This window comes from Manihot esculenta, chromosome 1 (assembly GCF_001659605.2).
Source record: "Manihot esculenta cultivar AM560-2 chromosome 1, M.esculenta_v8, whole genome shotgun sequence".
NCBI classification, from domain to species: domain Eukaryota; kingdom Viridiplantae; phylum Streptophyta; class Magnoliopsida; order Malpighiales; family Euphorbiaceae; genus Manihot; species Manihot esculenta.
In genome coordinates, this window is record NC_035161.2 from 30,343,908 (window position 1) to 30,367,532 (window position 23,625).

The window sequence follows — 23,625 nt, forward strand, 5'->3', positions numbered from 1 at the left end:
TAAAAATATTGCAGTACTTGCAGCTTCTGCCCAAAATTTCTTTGGTAATTCCATCTCATGCAGCAAGCATCTTGTCATCTCCATTATCACTCTATTCTTTCTTTCGCTTACTCCGTTTTGTTGCAGAGTGTATGGTGCTGTCAATTGGTATTCAATTCTTGCTTCTTTACAAAATTTATTGAATTTGTCAGATGTGTATTCCGTGTTGTTATCGGATCTTATGACATATAATTCACATCCACTTTGATTTTCAACCCATGTTTTGAACTCCCAAAAAAATACCAGCAACATCAGATTTGGATTTTAAAAAATATATCCAACAGAATCTTGTACAATCATCAATGAATGTAATATAATACTTACTACCATTCAAGGATGATATTTTAAGTGGACCTCCAACATCTGTATGTACAAGTTCCAGCTTCTAAGTTGCTCTCCATTCTGTTCTTTTTGGAAAAGGCAATCTGGTCTGTTTTCCATATTGACAGGCTGCACACATCGGTAAATCTTTCTCCAAATCTGGTAAAACCTCTCACATTTGAGTTTTCTTCATGAAGAGTACGACATTATGATGAAAGTGCCCCAATCTTTTATGCCAAAGCATAGTATTGTTGTCTCTTTGTGCAACAAAGGTTTGTTCTTGTTCCAGCATGTCAAGAACAAAACTTTTGCCTTTCATTTTGATCCTAAACACCTCTCTTCCTTCAGGATCAATAATTGTGCAGCATTTTTTTCTAAAAAATACTTCATAATCTTTTTCTAGCAGCTGCCCAACACTCAACAAGTTTCGATCAATATCCGGTACAAATAAAACTTCAGAAATGAGTTTCTGACCTGATAAGCTTTCTATGGACATGGTTCCTTTGCCTCTTGCAGTAATACGTTCACCATTTCCAATTTTGACTTTGGTGATGATGCTTGTGTCAAGCTTCTTAAATAACTCCCGATCATATGTCATATGATTTGTGCAGTCGCTGTCTATAAGCCATCCTTCAGAGTTGTCTGTAGCAACACATGACGCTACAAATAAGTACTCCTCTTGATTTTCATCAACGATAGCCTTAGCCTCAACCTCTTCTTGTAGTTTTCCCTTGCATACTCTTTCAATATGTCATAACTGACCACATTTATTGCATTGGACATCTGGTTTCTACCAACACCTTTGTTGAGGGTGATTTGTTTTTTTATAGTGAGGACATGGTGGATAATTTTTGGCATTTTTTGTCCTTTGTGTCAGTTTCCCATCTCCAGTTCGAGAATGTGCTTGATAAGAACCTTCTACAGATACTTCATTCCTTATAAGCCTCCTTTGCTCCAAAGCCTGTAAAGGATTTAAAAGTTCTGCCAAGGTAATACTCGACAGATCTTTAGAATTCTCCAAAGATGAGATTGTTGCTTCATATTTCTCAGGTAATGTAACTAGGATTTTTTGAATAATTCGTTAGTCAAAAAAATCCTTGCCAAAAAGTCTCACTTTATTGGCAATATCGAGAAGTGTGTCAGCGTACTCCTTTGCCGATTCTAATTCTTTCATCCTTTGTATTTCAAATTCACGAATTAAATTCATGACTTGCATATTATCTAACCTTTCATTTCCTCGATACTCCTTTTCAAGTTATTTCCATATTTCTGCAGCAGACTTCTTTTGCATAATTCTATTGAGAATCGAGGGCGAAACAGCGGAAAACAGGCAATTCATGGCTTTAGCTTTTCTTGTCACCTTCTCTTTATGAATCTTGATTTGAGCCATTGTTGGGTTATTTCCAAGTGGTGGAACATCATAATCTTCTTCTACAGCCTCCCATAGATCATAAGCTTTGAGGTAAGCGTCCATCCTAACAGCCCAAGCTTTGTAATTAACCCCATCAAATATTGGTGGAGTAATTGCACCAAAACTGGACTCTCCCTCCATCTCACGGGTTGGTGTTTGGGTTTGATTTTGGTTCACCCAATCTCACAGGTCCTTTAAATAAGAGCTCTGATACCACTGTGTAAGATATATATTTTTCAGAAATAGAGGAAAAGATGTTAAGAGGAAATTTATGAAAGCTAATATATTATTGATACAAGATTACAGAGAAATATATAGGCATACAAAATAACATAATCTCAACAAAATAAACAAAATAATTATGTATATTAAATATGATCGATAGCATATTTGATTATTCCTAGAAAATAGCAATTGAATAACAAATAATGATCTAATCTTCAAATAACCTTCAAAACAGTTCTTAAGTCAACATTCAACACTATCAGTATGGTTGCTAGCCGTATCCTTATCGTTATATATATGTTATACGCTGTTGCCAAGAAGCAAGATGATATATTATTTCTCAACTTACTTGCCTGGTAATTAATGGAGGCCAGCAAGTCTGTTTTTGGTGGACTGGCTAGAGAGAGGTGTTGGGGAGACAGCAATGGAGAGTTGTACCAGTGGCAAGGCTTCTGGTACTTGCAGCCTCATCTTGAAGCAGCCATAGCTGCAAAATCAAGGTTTCAGGCCCATGATGAAGATATTCTCTTAGCTTCTTCTATGAAGACAGGCACCACTTGGCTCAAAGCTCTTATACCATGCATTATGAACTATAAGGGTCCAAGTGAAGATAATGATCCTTTAATCAAGCACCACCCAAATGCTCTTATACCATCTATAGTCCAGATTTTCCAAGAAGATCTTAACCCTGATCTCTCTATTATCCCTTCTCCAAGACTCTTCAGAACCCATTTGCCATTCTCCATGCTCTCAGATTCTATCAAGAACTCTGCCTGCAAAATTGTCTACATCACTCGAGACCCTAAGGACACGTTTGTGTCTCTCTGGCACTTCATGAACGCCAAGGCAAGGCTAGAGGAAGAAGAAGCATACCCTTTAAACGAGGCGTTTGAGAGCTTCTGCAAAGGGATCCATCCGTTTGGGCCTTTCCACGATCATGTGGTGCAGTATTGGAAGGAGAGCTTAAAAAAACCTGAAAGAATACTGTTCTTGAAGTATGAAGAGTTGAAGAGAGACCCAAAAGGGCAAGTGCAGAAACTAGCATCCTTTCTTGGAAGGCCTCTGGTTGAAGAAGTAGATGTTGACGATGTACTGTGGAGGTGTAGCTTTGAAAGGCTTAAGGACTTGGAGGTGAACAAAGTTGGCGTAGATCCTAGAGTTGGATTTGCTCATAGCTCTTATTATAGGCGTGGCTTGGTTGGTGACTGGAAGAACCACTTAACAATGGAGATGAAAGAGAGACTTGACAAGATCACAAGAACAAAACTGGAGGGTTCTGGTTTAGATCTTTAATTAAAATGCTTCATCTTCTTAAACTTTTCAACTCCATGCATGCATTGATTAGGTAGAGATTGAATAAATGTCAGCTTATCCTTCTTGGGTGATTATGTTGGTGAAATTGGGTTTATGAATAATCAAGTTCTTATTTTATCAGTGGATTGTGTTGTTTTAATAATTATGTAGCATTAAAAATGCATAAATTCAATATGAGCTAGCTCAAATTGAGAAATTTTTGAATTAAAATATAATATTGTTTTTGTTCTGGATTCATTTTTTTTTATGTACATGTCAGTTACTGTACATGATTTCAATTCTATAGCAAACCACAAACATAGATGCTCTAGCAGAGCTAATTCTGCCCCCACAATATGTGGGCTTGTCAGAAATATTGCCATTCTTTCAATGATCAAATGAAAAAGCTCGTCTGTGCTCTTTCATCCCTTGTAAGATGCAAGAATCTTATACAAAAATGCATCATATTCCTTCTGGAAAATATATATTACTCCAACCTAAGTAAAAGGCAAGTTCTAAAACAGCGTTACATAAAGCAGTTCATTACCATAAACATCCCATAAAAAGGCATGTTTTTGAGTTGCTACTACCAAGTATTTAGGTTAAACTAGTATTCTTGAACAGGATCCCTTGTCGTCAAAGGTTAGATTCCTCTGTAGTGTACAACTCTGATGTCCATGGTTCCTGAACCATCTCCACACATCCTAGAGGATTTGTTTGGTTGCTTGTGTTCTTTTAATCTGAAGCCGAAACTTCTGAAATTAAAACAATAGCTAGAATCATTTCCTTTCAAAAAAAAAAAAAAGATAAAATATTCAAAAAGTTCTACCTTTGTTACCTGCAAATGGCTCTTTACTTGATCAATTGTGAGCCCTTCACTTGGCATGAAGCTCTGGTGTCCAGGATCTTCTGTAATGTTTCATTTCTTTAGGCTTTGGCCTTATTGGCTGGGACTCAAATTTCAGAGGTTGCTCATTCACACTTTGGTTCAAGCTGTTACAACTTGAGCCTTTTGCAAGCTCCTGACCAGGCCATTTCAGGACTGCCAGCGCCGGAGTAGATGAACACAGCCTCATTGTAGATATCCCATCAGACTTGCTTGCCTGAAAAGATTTCGCAAACAAATTAATTCTTTTTTATTAGAATAAAAATCCAAAGTGCTTAAGGTTTGTTTACCAGGATTGGACAGGAGTTCAGTAGTGTTGGTTTCTGCTTCTTGTCACAGTGATTAAGCTCATTCACCTGAGAAGAAGAGCTCACAAAGTGAATTTTTTCTTCTGGGATGTACTTTTCAAAGGTGGAACTCTGCATGTTTTTGTAGTTTTTCCACTCCATTAGAAGCTGTTCACTGGCTTCAGAGATTCTACTCATTTTTATCTTCATGACCTCCTCCGCCTTCAAGCTTTCAATGGCTGTAACCAAATCATACATAAATGAAAAACACAAGACAGACATCAAAGGATAACTAGAAATAAAAATGATGTTCTGTAATAATAATAAAAAATAAGACCATCCATCAGGAGAAACACGCATTGAGGAAGTTGTTGTTCAAAGGTCTGAATCATAGAAAGTTCTTCCTGGTGTTTTTGAACATAGTAATTCAACACCATCAACTTATCTGACAAGCTATCAATCTAGGAAACATCTTTCAATAAGTCGGCTATGCTTTTGGGGCCACAATAAGAAGGTTTCAGACTCAAACTCAGCTCTAGAGAAGAACCCATTTTCTTTCTTTTTTAGTTTTCCCTCTTAGAAAAGCTTGCTTTCCTCTGTGTGTGAAAAAGTTTGATCACTGTGGTTATATAGGATTCAAAAATTGAAACGTATAAAAATTTTGCAAACCCATGTAAAGAATTCATCCTTTTTTTTTTTCATTGCAATTGAGCTAGCCGATGTTGGTTACTAAAGAGTAATATTAGTAACTATCAAGAAGAAGGGATTAGTCTTCTACAGACCATAAAACAAACATGCAAGAATATATACCCAGTGAATCAAATTGCAAGTAAGGTCTGATTTTTTCATATGAATTTGCTTGCATGGTAGCAAGAAGAATCATCACCTTCTTACAAGGAATAACTTTGATCCCATAATTTACCTTGAAAGGGCATCTACTCTTCCATGAATCCATAGTTTTTACTTGGCTGTAAATCCCCGTGCAAGTGCAAGTGCAAGTCGTTGTTGTTTCTTCACCCTTCTTTTTTTTTTTTTTTTGGGTGGTCTATAGCATTTTGCAGCAATTTTTCTGGTTTAGTTGCATATAAGCTCTTCTCAATTCATCATGTAAATGTTGCTGCCCTTAGATTCTGTCGCTGTTACATATCCTTAATTAATAATTTTCGGAAAAAAATAAATCAATTTTTTATGTTATTTTGGAGCAAATCAATAATAAAAATAAGTCATGCTTATATAACTTTCTCTTCATTGAATCAGGTCTACCAATTACTATAGATCAAGAGAATATTTAAATTGAAAAATTCAGATATAAAATGAATGAAAAATATAATATTTTTAGAAATGAGTGATTTTGTAGTAATAAATTGAAGATAAGGGACTGCTGCATAATAACATCCAAACTGAGGGATTACTAGTATAAATTGCCAATACTTAGTCTCACCATGTACTTGTTTTACTGATCTCAATGAGTTTTATTTTGAAAAAACTTAAATTTTCATTTACTTGAGAAATTCAAAAAACAAAAATAAACTCCCAATGGAAAGTGGAATTGAGTGAATGCATTGGCACGCATTTGGCGTGGTGGAAAACATCACTTGGTTGTCAGTATGAAAATTAGGGCAGAAATAATAATAATCCACGTTGTGCATCTGTGATGGCATAATTTGTCTTGCAGAGGTTATAGGATTTTTGAAGGTCTGAGTCTGTTTCATATCCCTACTTTTTCTTCTTTCTTCTCTACTGAGAAATGAGATTCCGCCATTAATAAACCTTGACAAGTGTTCCTTCAATCTCCAAGTGCTTTTTTACTACATTTCCCACTGTTGGACAAATGTTATCACTTAATATCTTCCTCATTTACTCTAATCTTTATTTATTATCAGACAATTTAGCACATTGTATTCCTCTTCAGCACACTGTTTTCCCCTTCTTTTTCAGTTTTCAGTTTTTTTTTCCAAAAAAAAAAAAAAATCACCATTTGACTAAAAATTTAATGAGAAATTTTATTTGGTTACCCAATAAGTTAAATATTAGATGGAAGATCTTAAAAGCTGACTTTGCATAGCCTTCGTTTGGTAATGTTTTATAAACTATTTTAGTTATGAAAATTAAGTTTATAATAACTCTTGAAACTCATAAACTAGGTGTTATCATCTTTTTTAATTATTAAAGGCATATAGAGACTAACTCACATTAGGAAACTTTCATCCATTGCATACATATATATTCAAAAATCACATAGACAAACCTATTTATACCCTATAATGAATAGAATTTAAATTTTTTTTGAAGTAACTAATAGGAAATTTTATTCAACAACTGAACATGAACTTAAAACAACTTAGGAGACTTCATAGATAATTGCAAGTCTAGTAATTAATTGTCATATTCTATCCTGCTGTTTTATGGAAAATATGCAACTTATTATCCATGCAAACAGGATCATAAGACACTGCAAGACATGCATACAAGAGAACAAAGTCTTAGCTATACCTCTAGTAAAAACTACACATAAGATAAGCATCAAGGAAGGTTCATATATTGAAACACTTTATATTCATATGCATTGGACACCTTGGATTTGGCAATATATATAGCTGTCTCTGCAAGGTCTTCAATTAATTTATTTCTTCCATGTTGATGGCATCAGCTGCTGCACTTGGTGGTCTTGCTAGATTCCTGCAGAACAACTTTGATCTCCGCTGGGGATCAGCCGCACCCTCTGGTGAACTCCTCCAGTTCATCCTATACTTCTGTAGCATATGATCAATTAGGCAGACATTAGATTATCCTTCACCTCTATATTAGTTAAAGACAGAAAAAGTATGAAATTTAACGGTAATAATTAAGAGATAAGTGAGTTTTTCCAAATTTGATTTAGCCCTTATTGGGTGTTATGGTTTTCAATAAGCAATAAGTTTATTGGTCCTGGCTATGACAATAAGAAAGCTAAAGGATAGACTACTCAATCCTAATAGTATAAGGACTGCACATATACGCATCTTGATTAATAATTGCTTCAGCTACAAGTGTTCACTTTAACAATGCTTTAAAAAAAAAAGAATTATTTATCCCTTTTATCTCAGTCAACAATAGAAATGAACTTGGAAAATCAAGCCATTTACACTTGATAAGTTTAAACAATGTTTTTGATAAGACTGACACATAATTGATCATCAAATATTTGCACTTTTCTGTGAGGAATAAAATGATTAAGTATAAACTTAAAGAGAAAACAAGGAAATGAGAAACCTGCAAATGGCTTTTCACTTGATTAGTGGTCAGCCCTTCAACCTGCATCTGATCTCTTATTTGCTTCGGTGTAGCCACTGCGCACACAAAATAAACCAAACACCAAAAGACATTTCAAAGAAAAGGTATCACCGCATCAGATACAATAAAAGGAGGCAAGACATGCAATGAGCCGATCATCATATTAATGCCTTAAACAAAGAAAACCCATGATTGAGGATTCATGATATGAATAAACTAAAATAAAGAAGAAATAAAAACAACCTTCAGGGCCACCTAGCAGATGAAGAACCACCGCAAACCTAGCATGAAGCTCCGGTGTCCAAGATCTCCGGTTGTTTTTCCAAATACATTGCGTTAATGGTTTCATCTTATAACTCACGGGTTCTTGATTTTCTCCAACAGTCAAATTCACCTCCATGCTAGGAGAAGGATCAATTGATAAACTACCACAAATTTGCTCCTTGTTATGATGGTGATGAGTAGGAGTATTACTCCATTGATCAGAACATGGATTATTCAGGTCCAACCCTTGCTGCTCATCAGAACCCCTCTTCTTTGTTGCTAAGACATCCTCTGGAGAACTCTCAGATTCAAGGCCCATTGCGATCCTTGTTTTCCTCATTTCCTCTTTCAAAGCCTCAATTGCTGCACTCATCAAAACTGAATCTTTATACATCCACACTTAACACATCCTTATATTAAAATAATCAATTAAGAAAATGTTAAAATCCATCAACAAATCTGTCTTCTCTTTTTTGTGAAATACTAATTACAATATAAACAAATATCTGTATAATGGAGAAAAAAAAAAGAAAGAAAACTCAGCAAGAAAAGAAAAATACCAACCATCCGTTAGCAGAGACCTGCTCTGAGGAAGTTCTTGCTTAAAAACTCCAGTGAAAGTCATTTCTTCTTGACACTTGAGAAGGTAATCATTCAATAACAATAGTTTGACCTCGTTGCTTTCACCGATTGATAAATCTTTTATCGCATTGGGAAGACTTTGGGGCACATAGGACAGTTTGAGACCCAAGCCAAATGCATAGAGACCTGAGGAAGCCATCATTAATCTGAGTAAAAAATTCACTCTTTAAGAAACCTCCCTTTGCTGTTCTTGTGAAGCCTAAGAAAAGGGATATAAGTGAGGGAAGGAGTTCGCGATTATATGAAAAAAGAGAAAAGAAAAACAACCAGAAACAGGTAATATATTGAAAATGGTTTCAGGGTATCCCAAACGACAAATTAGATTACATATGCCGGATTCCTCATGCATTCTATCACATTTTGACATCTAAACTATATTAAAATAAAATAAAAAATCAAGTAAAATATGGTAACTGAGAGTTAATGCAATTTCTTCAGTCACTGCATGCCATGTATATCCCATTTGTCGTCGGTGGCATGTGGACCCTTTTCTAATTTGAATCTGGTTTGATTTCCTAAAAAAATTTTAAACGTAGAACCAAATAGTCCTATTATGGGGAAAGTTAATACATTACCAATTATGTCTAACTCGGTTGGTATCCTCATATCTTTAAAAGGGTCTAGAAAGTGTGGGGACTTTGGGTTTGAAACTATTGTTGTTAAAATCTTACGACTAGTCTATTCCTACCGTATAGGGTAAATACAATGATTTTGGATTCAAATCTTATAATTCTCGATTCCATTACACATCCTAGCGATTTTAATCTATAGGGTTAGTTGCAAATGTGCCGAACTGATAGTGAATCAATATGAATCAACGAAGTCTATAGCCGATTCAATTGATAATTTTTTAAAGTGTTAACTCATACTTTCAAAATTTAAAGTTTTATTCATTTCTTGCTATGGAAAGTGCACATAAAACCTTTGTTTTTGACTATTTTTCTCTTACTACTCATTCTTTTCCCTCTTCTTTTTTTTTTTTTTCCTTTATGAGTTTATAATTTATAATGTAGAAACTATATAACATAATAAGTTATTCTATTATAGATCATGTTTGTGATTAAATATGTTTTTATGATATATTTTTTACTTATTTTCTAGAACACATACTATTTTTAATTAAACTTTTACCAAATTTTAATATTTGATTAGATTCTCAATTCTTGATCTACAAAATAAAGATTTCAGTTCTCAATGCGAATTTCAATTTGACAACTATACTGAAAACTCCATCCACCAACATAGTGAGACTTTTCTACATTAACATAATGAGAGTTATGAAAGTGCAAATCTTATGTTGTATAGCTGATGTTGAACCAATAGGGTATTTGGGAATTAGGGGGTAAGTAACAATTTGTTAAATTAAAGAGAAGCGACATTCTACAGTTATTTAGCTCAAAGAAATATCAAATATCATGTATAATCTACCAAATTTTATAGAGTTTTTGCAACTCTAATCACATTACGATTAGGGACTCTAATTTCAATTCTCATAAGGAATCATAAATCAAATAGAGCACTTCTATAAAATAAACGTCTACTTCCTATATTTTTTTTTTCCAGACTCAGGTAGTCCTAAGTCCCTAGGATTTCAGACATCAATAGCTTATGTTGCGTTAGTACACATGTTCTTCTTTCACGAATCTCCTTAGTTTTTGCCTTATATGCATTTAGAAAGTGCGAACACAATTAAGTATTCTGTTATCCTTTTCAAAGTAAGTGGGTGAAATTGAGAATTTAAAAAATGTAATTTTAGTAAACCTAAATTAAAATCAAGATGATTAGATAAGATAATGTTCATGGAAAGAGAGGTAGAAGGGAAAGTGTGGCATACCATGATAATCAAAGAGAGAGAAATACTTAAAGGGAAAAAAGATTTTGATGCATCAGCAGAAAAGGAAAGAAGAAACTAAAGAGACTAGAAAAGGAAGAAGATAGTTTGATTAAGAGGGAGAAAAAGTAAAGAAAAGAACACCCACAAAAAAAAAAAAAATAGAGATAAGCAACAAATTGAAGTACAGGAAATAAAAAAGGGAATCTAATAACCAGCTCAGCATAACCAAAGATGAAAGTAAGTGAAGAATTGATGAAAAGGAATAACAATTAATCAAGAAAGAAGATCAAAGGTAATCTCAACACCAAGGATCTCAAAATTATATTAGAAATGAATAACATGTAGGTTTCATGGTAAGCACCTCAGAAATAATCTCAAATGTTAAAAATCAAGTTTATTGAAATTTGAGACAAAGATTTACATCTTAATGCCTCATCTGCAAAGACACACTTGGTTTTGGCTCCGATATAAGTGCAATGGGAGTTGTCCAAATGCGACCAATGCAATATTTTCTGCCAAAGGTGTAACATACCCTGTACCCCTTTCATTTCTTTTTGTTCTTGGCAAAATAAGAAAAGCTGGCTAAGCATATAGTGAAGAAATTGTCACTCAATGGAAGATAGTTAACATGCCTAAGTAATCCTATAAAATGCTGCCTGTTTTGATGATGCAATTCTGTTTTACCTTCACAACCTCCTCCTCCAACTACTTTGACATTATAATATTCTCTTACCGCTCCCTCCTCTCTTTCTACACATCTATTTTCTAGGTATCCTTCTATTATTAGTACCACAGCCATTAACCTTATCTTTACCTTTATCACTTCTGCCACGCTGCTCACGATTGATCCTTTTTACATTCCATTTTAGAATGAGGATTATTATCTCTTCTTCAATCCTGAAAACAATAAAATTTGAGATTTTGTTACCTATAAAATCAAAACCCCTTACTTTAGCAATGTCTACTTGCTTTCAATTGTTTCTCAGCTTGGCAGAAAAAAGGTTCATATTTCAAGACAATCTCATTAAAATGAACAGGTAACACATTTAAATAGAATCTGTTGATTCTAGTCGGTGATTGATTGCAAAATGAAAATAAAGTTTACCATTTTTCCATTTCACATGCTTCAATCTCTTATTACTTTTCTTATTCTTCAAGAAATATTGATGTCCCCTTGATGAATCCTTCATTTTAATCACTACAGGCATGATAGGGTGATCATTGGGCACTTAGTTTTTCTTTTATACGAAAAAAGCAGTAATTGCAAAAGGTATGAAATGATGGCGAAGAAATTTCATTGCAAGGTTAATCCACAGTGTAGCATCCACCATTATTTGACTGATTTGATAACAAGTAGACAAATAAAAAGGGGAAGAAAACTAGGAAGAGTACCTCAAGAAATGATTTGGAATCATGACTGCTTCAAACTATGCATCCTCCTAAGCATAAAAGCACAACTATCAGTGAGGAAAACTCAAGAACTACAAGAAAGTTGAAACTTAATAATAATAATAAATGAATCAATAAAATAACCAGCTTTTCACTCGTAACCTAATTGTTTGATCAATAGCAAATAAAATTGCACTATACATTCTGCAAGATGATTAATGGTGACAATGCATAAGATTCTTATTTCAGGCCATAGATAAAAGAACAAAAATAAAAAGGGCATTGCGTTAACGCTTTGGATGGGCTGACCTTAAATTGAAGCTTAAATATATATGAAGCTAAAATTAAATGTTAAATTGCCATTGAACTTCCCCTTGAAATCTATGGGATGCCTAAAATAATACTAGCCCAAAAAATTGAAACAAATTCAAATTTTCAGCTTGGAACAGAAAAGTTTACCTCATTGAAGGGTTGGGAATAAAGGAGGACTGCCTTCTTGTTCCTTGTTCCTCAAGCTCTGCCTCTACATATCAAAACCATTCAAATTAAAACAAATAAAAAAAAAGCTACAATTTCGCATACATGAGAAGAAGGGGAAGAAAAAACCCAATAAACATCTTATTACTATTATGTTATCTTCTATCATCGTCGAGAATTGTAGCTTTTCAGAACTTAGAAGGAGAGAAAAGGATTGAATATTTGAGACAGACAATTCGAGAAATCGAGAAGGCGATTGTCAAAATGAAATGTGAAATTTGGTGTATTAAGTACCAGTGTACGCTATAGCTGATACCCAGAGTCTTCGTTCTCTTGTTTCCGATGTCGTCATCGTCCTCCTACGCTCCTTGGCCATTACCGGCCTTCTCTTTTGGCAAATGATCCTATCGTTAGTTAGCCTAACTAACACTGGGAAGAACCGAAACTAGAATCCAACGTTTGGTTTCATGACATTTATTATTTAGTCTCTACAAAATTTTTTATAAAAATTATTAATCAATTCATATATTTTTTAAAATTATAAAAATTAAATCATAAAATATTTAATAAATAATTAAGACAAAATTAATCAATAAATTTTTTAAATATTATAATTTTTAATATATTTTTTAAAATTAAAAAATTAACTAACAAATTTTTTTTTTTTAATATGGTTGAATGTGGTCAATGAAGGGGATTTTAAAGTAAGCTATGGCAAGGTAAGGTTAAGGAATGGCCACGGCCATTAGATCCAACCAAACTCTAATAATCTTAGTTTTGAATAGATATTTCTTTTGAAAATCGATGGAAGAATGGTATTATTAAATAAATTTACTATACATAATTTTAAGTATTTAATTTTAAGCATTGAAGATCAATCCATCAATTTGCTAAAATTAAGAAATGATTTAGGATTTTTTTTGTCAAAGGATTTGAATAGGGTGTTTTTGGTGAGTATCATATCCCTTTGTATCCCTAACTGTGAAGAGGTAATGTTTTAAATTTTTTCAACTTATTAAATTGATGGATTTAAAAAGTGGGAGTTTTCGGCCTCCAATAACCTACTTCTCAAACAAAATAATTACTTTAAAAAATTATACTTTTATCTCTAAAAACTCCTCAATATAATGTTAGGAATCATATTTAGAATGAGATTTCAATATGGTTTTAATTTGATTTTAAATGATTTTTATGCAGTTTTAATTTTAGTTTCAATTTAATTTTTAATTATTAGATATAAAGTTATAATATTTTTATATTACTTTTAAAATAATAAATAATTTTAAATTTTAAGATCAAAATAATAATAAATTAATAATGTTATGATTTAAATAACAATTATAATAATAAATATATATTATAAAATTTCAATAAAAGTATTATATTATTTTATAAGTAAAGTCCTCTTTCAATCTTTGAGCAAATTTTAATTATTACTTAAATTTTTAATAAATTTTTTATTCACCGAAACACCTAACTAAATAATAATGAATAATTCAACAGGTCTATTTCCATTGCATCCATTATCAATAAGTTATTATTAAATTTAAAATAAAATATATGTTATTTAATTAAATACTGGCTTTATTAATTATTAACTTTGTCCGAATTTATTTTAATAATTAATTTATAATATTTTATTTTATATTTTAAAATAATACGTTCAACTATTATATAATTTAAAAAATATTAAAAATAACATATATAGACTAATAAAAAGCGTAAAAATATAATATTTTGTTATATTTCACAGTAGAGATTACAACCTATTTATACATGAGAGACGGTATCTAAAAATTGTTATCTAAAAAAGAAGGAAAATCAAGTCTATGATTATACAATTCCTGAGATTAAGTAACTAACCCATCTATCAATATTGATTTCTTATATTAACATATTTACTTTTTATATAACCTGTAACACTCCCCTCAAGTTGAATCATAGATATTTATAATGCCTAACTTGTTAGAAAAATATTTTATTTGAGACTCATTTAAAGTTTTGGTGAATAGATCACCCAATTGCTCTTCTGTCTTCACATAACTGGTGAAAATTAAATTTTATTGAATTTTCTCAATGATGAAATGACAGCCAACTTCAATATATTTAGTCCGTTCATGGTATACTGGATTGGAAGCAATGTGAAGAGTAGTCTGATTATCACATCAAAGTTTCGCGGGTGATGCAACATTCATACCAACTTCCTTCAGTATATTATTTATCCACAAAATCTCACAAGACGATTGAGCCATGGCACTATATTCTGACTCGACACTGGATCTAGATACCCCATTTTGCTTCTTACTTTTCCAGGACACTAAGTTTCCTCCAACAAATACACAGTAGCTTGTAGTCGACTTTCTATTACTTTTGGATCCCGCCCAGTCAGCATCAGAAAAACACTCAAGTGTAGTATACCCATGATCTCTGTAGAGTATACCGAGTCCAGGAGTCCCTTTTAGATAACATAGAATTTGTTATAGAGCGGCTTAATGTTTCACCGTAGGTGCAGACATGAATTGGCTTACAATATTTACTGCAAAAGCAATATCTGGCCGAGTTATCACCATAAGGTGGTTCAGCTTTCCAACCAACCTCATGTACCTCTCTGAATCATCATAAGGGTCTCTGTCATCTTTTGTAAGACATATATTAGGATCATTGTTGTGCTACATGATTTAGCTCCCATCTTCCCAGTTTCTGCAAGTAAGTCAAGGACATACTTCATTTGAGATAGAAAAATTCCCTTTTTACTCCTCAAGACTTGGACTCCTAAGAAATACTTAAGCTGACCCAAGTCTTTGGTACGAAAACTTACATGCAAGTAGTTCTTGAGAGAAGAGATCCATGTACTATCATTCCCTGTAATGACAATATCATCAACATATACAACAAGGAGAATAATATCACTATCTGAATTTCTATAGAAGACTGAATGGTCACACTTGCTTTTTTTCAACCCAAATTTTTGAACAACTTCACTGAACTTTTCAAACCATGCACGGGGACTTTGCTTCAAACCATACAAAGATTTCTTCAAATGGCAGACTTTTCCATACTCTCCCTGAGCAACAAACCCTGGTGGTTGCTCCATATACACCTCTTCTTGGAGGTCATCATGTAAAAATGCATTCTTGATATCTAATTGGTGTAAAGGTCAATGCTGAGAAGCAGCTAGGGAGATGAACAAGCGAACTGAGGTCATTTTTGCCATAGGAGAAAAAGTGTCAGATTAGGCATAACCTTTGGCGACAAGATGGGCCTTAAGCCTCGCTATGCATGGAGCCATTTGGATTGACTTTGACGGCAAAAATTCATTTACAGCCCACAACCTTCTTGCCAGAGGGTAAATCAACTAGCTCCCAAGTATGATTTTCATCTAGAGCCTTGATCTCCTCAAATATTGCATCACGCCATTCAGAATGAGCTAGGGCCTCTTTAACTGTCTTAGGCAAAGAAATGGAATCTAGAGAGACAATTAAGAAGGTAGAAGAAGGAGACATGTTATCATAAGACAGAAAATTAGCAATAGAATAGATAGATTTACACTGTCATTTACCTTTACGAAGACTAATGGGGAGGTCAAGGTCAGTCGGTGGTGGATCTGATGGCGAAGAAGATTCTGGTGCAGGACATGTATTATCAGGTACTGGTTTTCGAGAGTAAACTTGAATAATTGACGGGTTAATAGGAGGCTGAGTATTAGGAGGAATGTTACCATCAGATTGTGCAGCAGAAGGCATACTCGAAAATGTCCCACCATCAGATATGATTCTATAGATGAGCCACTCATCATCATCCTCTTGATCAAGAGAGATTTGTACAATAGGATAAAAAGAAACTTTCTCAGAAAAGACTATATCTGTTGAGACCAGATACTTGTTGAGGTCTGGAGAGTAACATCGATACCCCTTCTGAAGGCGAGAATATCCCAAGAAAACACACTTCAAAGCTTTAGAATCAAGTTTAGTCACATGAGGTTTGACATTCCTAACATAGCAAGTACTGTCAAACAATCGTGGTTCGAGAGGAAATAATAACTTCTTAGGAAAGAGAACATTATAAGGAGTATTACCGTTTAGTACTGTAGAGGGCATGCGATTAATGAGAAAGCACACAGTAAAGACAGCATCAGCCCAAAATTCTTTAGGAACTTACATTTGAAACAATAGAGCTCTAGCAGTCTCAAGAAGATGTCGATTCTTCCTTTCAGCTATCCCATTTTGAGCGAGTGTATCAATACATGATAATTGGTGAAGAATACCATGTTGAGTCATATAAGCCTGGAATGATTCTGACATATATTCTTTAGCATTGTCGCTCCGCAAAAGTTTCACAGAAACATTATATTGAGTCTTGATTTTAGCACAAAAAGGCAGAAAAATGAGAAAACACTTCTGAACGATACTTCATAAAATAAATCCAAGTCATTCTAGAGTAATCATCCACAAAAGTAATAAAATATATGAATCCAGTCTTAGATCCAACCGGACATGGGCCCCAAATATCTGAATGAACTAATTCAAAAGCAGACTCAACTCGTTTATTGACTCTAGGACTTAAAGAGATTCGATGATGTTTTGCAAAATGATATGACTCACATTCCAGTAAAGATATCTCATGAAATTGAGGGCATAAATTCTTCAAAACCGATAAAGAAGGATGTCCCAACCGACAATGTGCTTTAAACGAAGATACGACACTGGAGCAGGCAACAGGCTGAGGCACTCATGCATCCAAAATATAGAGACCCCCAGAAACATGTCCTTTACCAATAATTTGTTTCGTCACAAGATCCTGAATGAGACAATGATCAGGAAAAAAGAAAACATAATAATTTTTGTCTTTGGTAAGTTTACTCACAGAGAGTAAATTAAAGGCAAGATTAGGTAAACTTAGCATAGATGATAGGGTAATAGAAGGAGTATGTTTAACAGTCTCAGAACCCTTAACATTATAGGTTGACCCATAGGGCTATAATCGAATCGAGCCGAGCTTTGATAAGTTCAGGCTTGATTAGAAAATAAATTTAAAATCTCGAGTTCGAGCTCGAGCTCGACTCGAGCTTCATTTATAAGCTCGAGCTCGACTCGAGCTTCATTTATAAGTTCGAGCTCGAGCTCGATTGTAATACCCGGCTAGACTCCGGTATCGGAATTCCTACCGTCCGGTGGAATCTCGGATGTCGGAGACCTCTAGAAGGGTAGAGTCATGTTTTTATGAAATGTTTTTATGTTTTAAATGATTTTAAGTGTGAATTAAATGAGTTTTTGCATAAAAATAGCTTTGGAGGAAAACCCAGGTTCGGCCGCCGAAAGTCAAGTTCGGCCGCCGAACATGCATGCGTTTTGGAGGCACGTTAGGCCCCCGAAAGCATGAGTGAGGGAAGTCAAGGTTCAGCCGCCGAACCTCATGTTCGGCCGCCGAACATTGCATGGATACGGAGGCACATTCGGCCCCCGAACGTGGCCTGGCCAGCCACATATAAAAGGGGTCCCTTTGGTCCGCACGGGCGAGCTTTTTCTCTCCCATTGTCGACCAAGGTGAGTCTCCGCCGCTCCTCCCTCAATCTTGAGTGTTTTCCCTAGATCTTTCATGGTTTTCACGAGTTTTAACTTCTATTTTGAAGATTTGTGAGCAAAGAGCAAGTTTTGGGTGCTTGGAGGTTCAAGGAGCTCAATCTCTTCACCTCCAAGCTAGGATCGTCTTCCCTCTCATTTCTTCAAGAGGTAAGCTCGGATCCACCCTTATTATGTGTTCTAAATAAGTTTTATGCAAGATCTAAGGGTAGAAATGCATGCTAGGGTATATGTTGAGTTATGGGTATATATTGATGTTTTGAACAATGTGTGTTGTTTGAGTATGTTTGAAGTGTTGTAGATGGGGTATATGTTTGTTTGAGGCCCCTAGGAACTTGTATGCATGCTTTGGTTGAAAAATATGCATGTTTGGAAGGTTTGGAGGCGAAATGTGCAAAGGGAGCCAAGTTTCTGCCCTTTGGCAGAAACCAGGTTCGGCAGCCGAAGGTACTTTCGGCCGCCGAACATGGCTGGGGAGGCAGGCCTTTCGGCTGCCGAAGTTGCCCCCGAAAAGAGACTTTCATCTCTGTCTGGCACTTTCGGCCGCCGAAGGTGCCGCCGAACCTAGCTGAGTTTCGTCTCTGTCCAGGACTTTCGGCCGCCGAAGGTGCCGCCGAAAGTGCCCTGTTCAGCCATTTCATGCATATTTTCTGTGATGTTTTCATGATGTTTTAGGGGGTTTTTGGGGGTTATATTAGAGTCATGTTTATTTATGTTTGGTCCCTCATTTGAGTCCACCTGTGTAGGTTCGGACCCGAGGAACCGAGAACCCCAGCAGTGAGTTCAGCTGCTTCGGTATTGTCAGAGTCAGCCAGAGGTGAGTGGAACTAAACTTAATCTTTTAAACTAAATGTTTTATCATGTTTCATGCATCATACTTATGCAATAGGATAATTGCATTAGTTTCACGAATATGCCGCATTGCATAAATTGTTGTTGTTGTGGGTGAATGTTGGATGACCCAATTAGTCCAAGACAGGAAGACCAGGCCCCATGCTACAGGCCTGGCACAGAGTAAGCAAGTCCAGGCCCCAGTCTACAGGCCTGGCACAGAGTAAGGTACGGTTATGGGACTCGAAGACCAGGAGCCCAGAGGAGGCCCTGGGAAAATGGTAAGTAATGTATGTTCTGACAGGAAAGACCAGGACCCCATTCTACAGGCCTGGCACAGAGTTAACTTGGACTAATTGGTGACGAGTTCACCCAACCCTTATGTGAATTGTTTGTGTTATGATGCATTCCATTTGAGCATAGTGTTAATGTGTTTTACTAGCTCTACTCACTGGGCTTTTAGCTCACCCCTCTCCCCTTTTTTCCCCAGGCTTACAGGTACAGGATATAGTGCGGGAGTTCGGATAGAGTGAAGAAGTCATGCTTGTAATAGATAGAAATGGACATGATCAAATTGTAATGTAAAAGTACAGTATAGTTATGTAAGGAGTTGTATGGATGTTAGTATGTGCTTGACCATAGATTGTTGTATCCCTTTTATACATGATCTTAGAGATTTTTGTTGATGATTATATAAACCAACTCAACAGATGTATGTTACCCATTGAGGGCATAGATGAGATCCCACAGAGGGATCAAAGTTATGTTAATGTTATGCACAGGTTGAGTTTGGTTAATGTTCAGTGGAAAGAAAAGTTTTAAATTTTTATGCATATTGTTGATCATGTATGGGATTATACAGGTTTACAGGTTTTATGTCAGGCTTGCTACGGGTTCCGGCGGCCTTAAGTCGACCCGGATCCTAGCGCCGGTAGCGGTCCGATTTTCGGGTCGTTACAGAATGGTATCAGAGCCCTAGGTTCATATGGTCGGACCTAGAGTGTCGGGCTCATAGATGTTATAGAAGGTCAAGCACAATAGAAAGATCATGTCCACTAGGATAGGATGTGGAGTCCTGTCTTGCATGATGATGTGAAATGCCATGATTTTATGCATGTGCATTAATGATATGCTATGATATGTGATGTATGTGATGAGGGTTCATGCGTGCCCACATGAACCATATAATGCTAATGTTGCTTGTGTTGTGTACTGTTTTTCAGAAAACAGGATGAGAGGAACTCGTCGATCAGCAAGATTGACTGGAGTACCACCTGAGGATGAGGGCATGAGCGCCCGTCCTCCAGCATTGCCTAGGGCAATGTCTAGCAGGTCCAACAGGGACAGAGTAGCAAGAGACCCTAGAAGGTCTTTGGATCTGGGTAGAAGCAGATCAGTAAGGGGAACAGTGCAAGGAGGAGTGTCTGAGGATATGGAAGTAGATCAGAGGAGAGATGGCAGTCTCGGTGTGAGCATGCCGGAAGAGGGCATGGGAGAATCAGAAGGAGGCATTCAGGCCTCGAGTTATGTCCAGCCACATCATTACCCACCCTATTCACACCATCCAGGGTATTCGATGGGAGGTACATCGGATAACCCTAGTTTTAGCCCTTATCCCACACATATGCCATACCCACCATACTACCCACCATACTCTCAGTATCCAATGTATCCACCTCCACCCTACTATCCAAATCCAGAAAATGTTGCACCACCTCCACCACCTGCAGAACCAGCAGCCCCAGTTGCTCAACCACCTAGACCTAGCTCAGCCAGTGGGAGCAAGGTTAAGATGACAGACTATATGAAGCTGGGTGCTCCCCAGTTTGAGACAGGTGATGATCCGTTCGTGTATTTGGAGCGGGTCAAGGCAATTACAGATGAGATAGGGGCGGATGACAGTAGAGCCATTCAGATGGCTGGGTTCACGCTTAAGTGCAAGAAGGCACGGGAGTGGTTCAAGAATTATGTGAACCCGAGAGTGGACAGCATGACTTGGGAAGAGTTTGCAAATGAGTTTGCAGGATGGGCATTCCCTGATAGTTCAAGGGAATTGAAGATGATAGAATTCGAGCAGTTGAGGCAGACTGATGACATGAGTGTAGACGAATATACTGACAGGTTTATGGAGTTGCTGCCATTTGCAGGGCAAGACCTTAGCACAGACCAGAAGAAGTCGAGGAGGTATATCATGAAGCTCCATCCCAGGTATTCCTCCTTGGTACAGTCAGCAGATAGAGAGAGTTTTCATGCCATAGTAGACATGGCTAGGAGAATGGAGGCTAGTGCCATCATTCAGGGGACAGTTAAGCAGACAGTGGCACAAGCTTCTGGTTCTAAAACTCCGGGTGGGGGAAAGCTAGATCCCTCTACCTTGAGTGCAGCAACTTCAGGCAGTAAGAGATGGGGTAAACCCAAGGGTAAGAAGAACAAGTTCTGGAGTAAAGTCAAGTCCAGTCTGGGATTTGGGAGTGGCTCAAGCTCTGGTGCGGATAATGCAGTATGTGCGAGGTGTGGTAGGCCACACAAGGGAGTATGTCGGTTTGGGACAAACACCTGCTTCAGATGTGGTCAGGAGGGGCATATAGCTCGAGATTGTCCAAGAGCGGCTCCAATGGCTCAGTCCCAGCAGACAGCTTCAGGCAGTGTAGCGCAGCCAGCAGCTCCAGCCATGACTCAGGCCAGTGGCAGAGGCAGAGGGAGAGGGGCAGCCTCTTCTTCAGCGGGTTTCAGAGGTGAAGGTCCATCAGCTCCAGCACGGATCTTCACAATGACACAGCAAGAGGCAGATGCATCTAACACCGTGGTGGCAGGTAACTTAATTATTGGTTGTTCAGATGTATATGCCTTGATGGACCCTGGTGCATCTCATTCATTTATTGCTCCGAGAGCCGTCCAGAGGTTGGGGTTGATGATCTCTGAGTTAGAGTGTCCTCTCTGGGTCAGTGGACCCAAGTGTGATCCATCAGTGGCAGAGTCTGTCTGTCAGTGTAGTCCAGTTTTTGTTGAGGGGAGATGCATGTCCGCCGACCTTGTGGTTTTAGATTTGACAGACTTTGACGTCATTCTAGGGATGGACTGGTTATCTACCCATGGTGCTACCTTGGACTGCAGGGACAAGGTAGTCAGGTTCAGAGGTCAGGATGGATCAGAAGTTGTCTTCAGAGGAGACAGGAGGGGTACACCTAGAGGTATGATCTCAGCTCTTCAGGCTCGTAGGTTACTCAGGAGGGGATGTCAGGGGTATTTGGCTCATGTGAGAGAGCTAAATAGTCAGGTTAGAGAGCCCGCCTCGGTGCCAGTGGTTAGAGAGTTCTTAGATGTGTTCCCAGACGAGCTGCCAGGTTTACCACCTGCTAGGGAGATAGAGTTCGAGATAGAACTGATGCCTGGAACCCGACCGATCTCTATCCCTCCCTACAGGATGGCGCCAGCAGAATTGAAGGAGTTGAAGGAACAGTTGCAGGAGCTGGTAGACAAGGGCTTCATCCGACCGAGTACCTCACCTTGGGGTGCTCCAGTTTTGTTTGTGAGAAAGAAGGATGGGTCCCTTAGACTTTGTATCGACTACAGGCAGTTGAACAAAGTCACTACCAAGAATAAGTACCCCTTGCCAAGGATCGACGATCTATTTGACCAGCTAGCAGGAGCGGGTTGTTTCTCCAAAATAGATCTGAGATCGGGGTACCATCAGTTGAGGATCAGGGAAGAGGACGTACCAAAGACAGCTTTCAGGACCAGATATGGGCATTTTGAGTTCCTTGTGATGCCGTTCGGGTTGACTAACGCCCCTGCAGCATTCATGGATCTCATGAACAGAGTGTTTAGCCAGTACCTGGATCACTTTGTTATTGTCTTCATAGATGATATCCTAGTGTATTCCAGGAATGCAGAGGAGCATGCCCATCATCTGAGGTTGGTACTGCAGACCTTGAGGGAACATGGCTTGTATGCCAAGTTCTCTAAATGTGAGTTCTGGCTGAGGAGCATTTCGTTCTTGGGGCATGTAGTGTCAGAGAATGGTATTGAGGTAGACCCCAAGAAGACAGAAACTGTGGCTAACTGGCCTAGACCCACTTCAGTGACAGAGATCAGGAGTTTCTTGGGTTTGGCAGGTTACTACAGGAGGTTCGTTCAAGACTTCTCAAAGATAGCAGCTCCTCTGACCAGACTAACCAGGAAGAATCAGAAATTTCTGTGGACCGACCAGTGCGAGGAGAGTTTTGAAGAGCTTAAGAAGAGATTGACTTCAGCCCCAGTGTTAGCTCTGCCATCTAGTGGAGAGGACTTTACAGTCTTTTGTGATGCGTCCCGTGTGGGACTGGGTTGTGTGCTTATGCAGAATGAGAGGGTGATTGCTTATGCTTCTAGGCAGCTAAAGAAGCATGAGTTGAATTACCCCACACATGACCTTGAGATGGCAGCAGTAATCTTTGCACTCAAGATGTGGAGGCATTACCTCTATGGGGTAAAATGTGAGATCTTCACAGATCATAAAAGCCTGCAGTACATCCTGAGTCAAAGAGATTTGAATTTGAGACAGAGGAGATGGGTAGAGTTGCTGAGTGACTATGATTGCAAGATTCAGTACCATCCGGGTAAGGCGAATGTCGTGGCAGACGCCCTAAGCCGGAAGTCACTAGGCAGTCTATCCCACATCACGGCAGAGAGGAGACCGGTGGTGAAGGAGTTTTACAAGCTCATTGAGGAAGGTCTACAGTTGGAGTTGTCTGGTACAGGTGCCTTGGTTGCTCAGATGAAAGTGACACCCGTGTTTCTGGAGCAGGTGGCTCAGAAACAGCATGAGGACCCAGAGTTAGTGAAGATTGCCAAGACTGTTCAGTCAGGCAAGGACAGTGAATTCAGATTTGACA

At 37.4% G+C, this 23,625-nt stretch overlaps 3 protein-coding genes across 9 annotated transcripts; 1 reads left to right on the plus strand and 2 right to left on the minus strand.

Annotated features, from left to right (window-relative positions):
* The first annotated feature begins 2,283 nt into the window (after positions 1-2,283).
* Positions 2,284-3,544, plus strand: LOC110629411 (cytosolic sulfotransferase 12). The gene has a single exon (XM_021776373.2). It carries the CDS (start codon positions 2,360-2,362, stop codon positions 3,287-3,289), a length of 930 nt encoding a protein of 309 aa, XP_021632065.1. The 5' UTR covers positions 2,284-2,359; the 3' UTR covers positions 3,290-3,544.
* Positions 3,545-3,562: 18 nt separating this feature from the next.
* LOC110618038 (transcription factor HHO5) lies at positions 3,563-12,791 on the minus strand. Of its 7 annotated transcripts, XR_006350856.1 has the most exons (12): positions 12,636-12,791; positions 12,324-12,387; positions 11,868-11,914; positions 11,581-11,673; positions 11,290-11,372; positions 8,564-8,767; positions 7,979-8,362; positions 7,715-7,791; positions 7,037-7,215; positions 4,466-4,701; positions 4,128-4,392; positions 3,563-4,044 (listed from the first exon to the last, which is right to left on the minus strand). XR_006350856.1 is itself a non-coding variant. In XM_021761052.2 (8 exons), the coding sequence occupies exons 3-8, from the start codon at positions 11,888-11,890 to the stop codon at positions 7,081-7,083; spliced, it is 906 nt and encodes a 301-aa protein (XP_021616744.1). In that variant the 5' UTR covers positions 11,891-11,914; positions 12,324-12,387; positions 12,636-12,791; the 3' UTR covers positions 6,794-7,080. The 7 variants fall into 7 exon arrangements, 1 of the variants encoding a protein (XP_021616744.1); XR_002488459.2 differs by lacking the exon at positions 11,581-11,673 and having other exon boundaries at positions 3,564-4,044; XR_006350855.1 differs by lacking the exon at positions 11,581-11,673 and having other exon boundaries at positions 3,564-4,044; positions 12,490-12,791.
* Positions 12,792-14,506: 1,715 nt separating this feature from the next.
* On the minus strand, positions 14,507-16,438 carry LOC122724392. Its single transcript, XM_043959204.1, has 4 exons — positions 15,901-16,438; positions 15,664-15,807; positions 14,946-15,203; positions 14,507-14,796 (listed from the first exon to the last, which is right to left on the minus strand). The coding sequence occupies exons 1-4, from the start codon at positions 16,436-16,438 to the stop codon at positions 14,507-14,509; spliced, it is 1,230 nt and encodes a 409-aa protein (XP_043815139.1).
* Positions 16,439-23,625: the final 7,187 nt, after the last annotated feature.

Coding starts and splice junctions, on each gene's coding strand:
- LOC110629411 (XM_021776373.2), top strand. CDS start 2,360: ATGGAGGCCAGCAAGTCTGTTTTTGGTGGACTGGCTAGAGAGAGGTGT.
- LOC110618038 (XM_021761052.2), bottom strand. CDS start 11,890: ATGATTCCAAATCATTTCTTGAG. Junction 8,768..11,289: donor GCGTGGCAGAAGTGATAAAG/GTAAAGATAAGG, acceptor TGGCTTCCTCAG/GTCTCTATGCATTTGGCTTG. Junction 7,216..7,714: donor AAGTGAAAAGCCATTTGCAG/GTTTCTCATTTC, acceptor CATATGCTACAG/AAGTATAGGATGAACTGGAG.
- LOC122724392 (XM_043959204.1), bottom strand. CDS start 16,438: ATGCCCTCTACAGTACTAAACGGTAATACTCCTTATAATGTTCTCTTT. Junction 15,808..15,900: donor CCCCATTAGTCTTCGTAAAG/GTAAATGACAGT, acceptor TTGTCTCTCTAG/ATTCCATTTCTTTGCCTAAG. Junction 14,797..14,945: donor CCTTATGATGATTCAGAGAG/GTACATGAGGTT, acceptor GTTATCTAAAAG/GGACTCCTGGACTCGGTATA.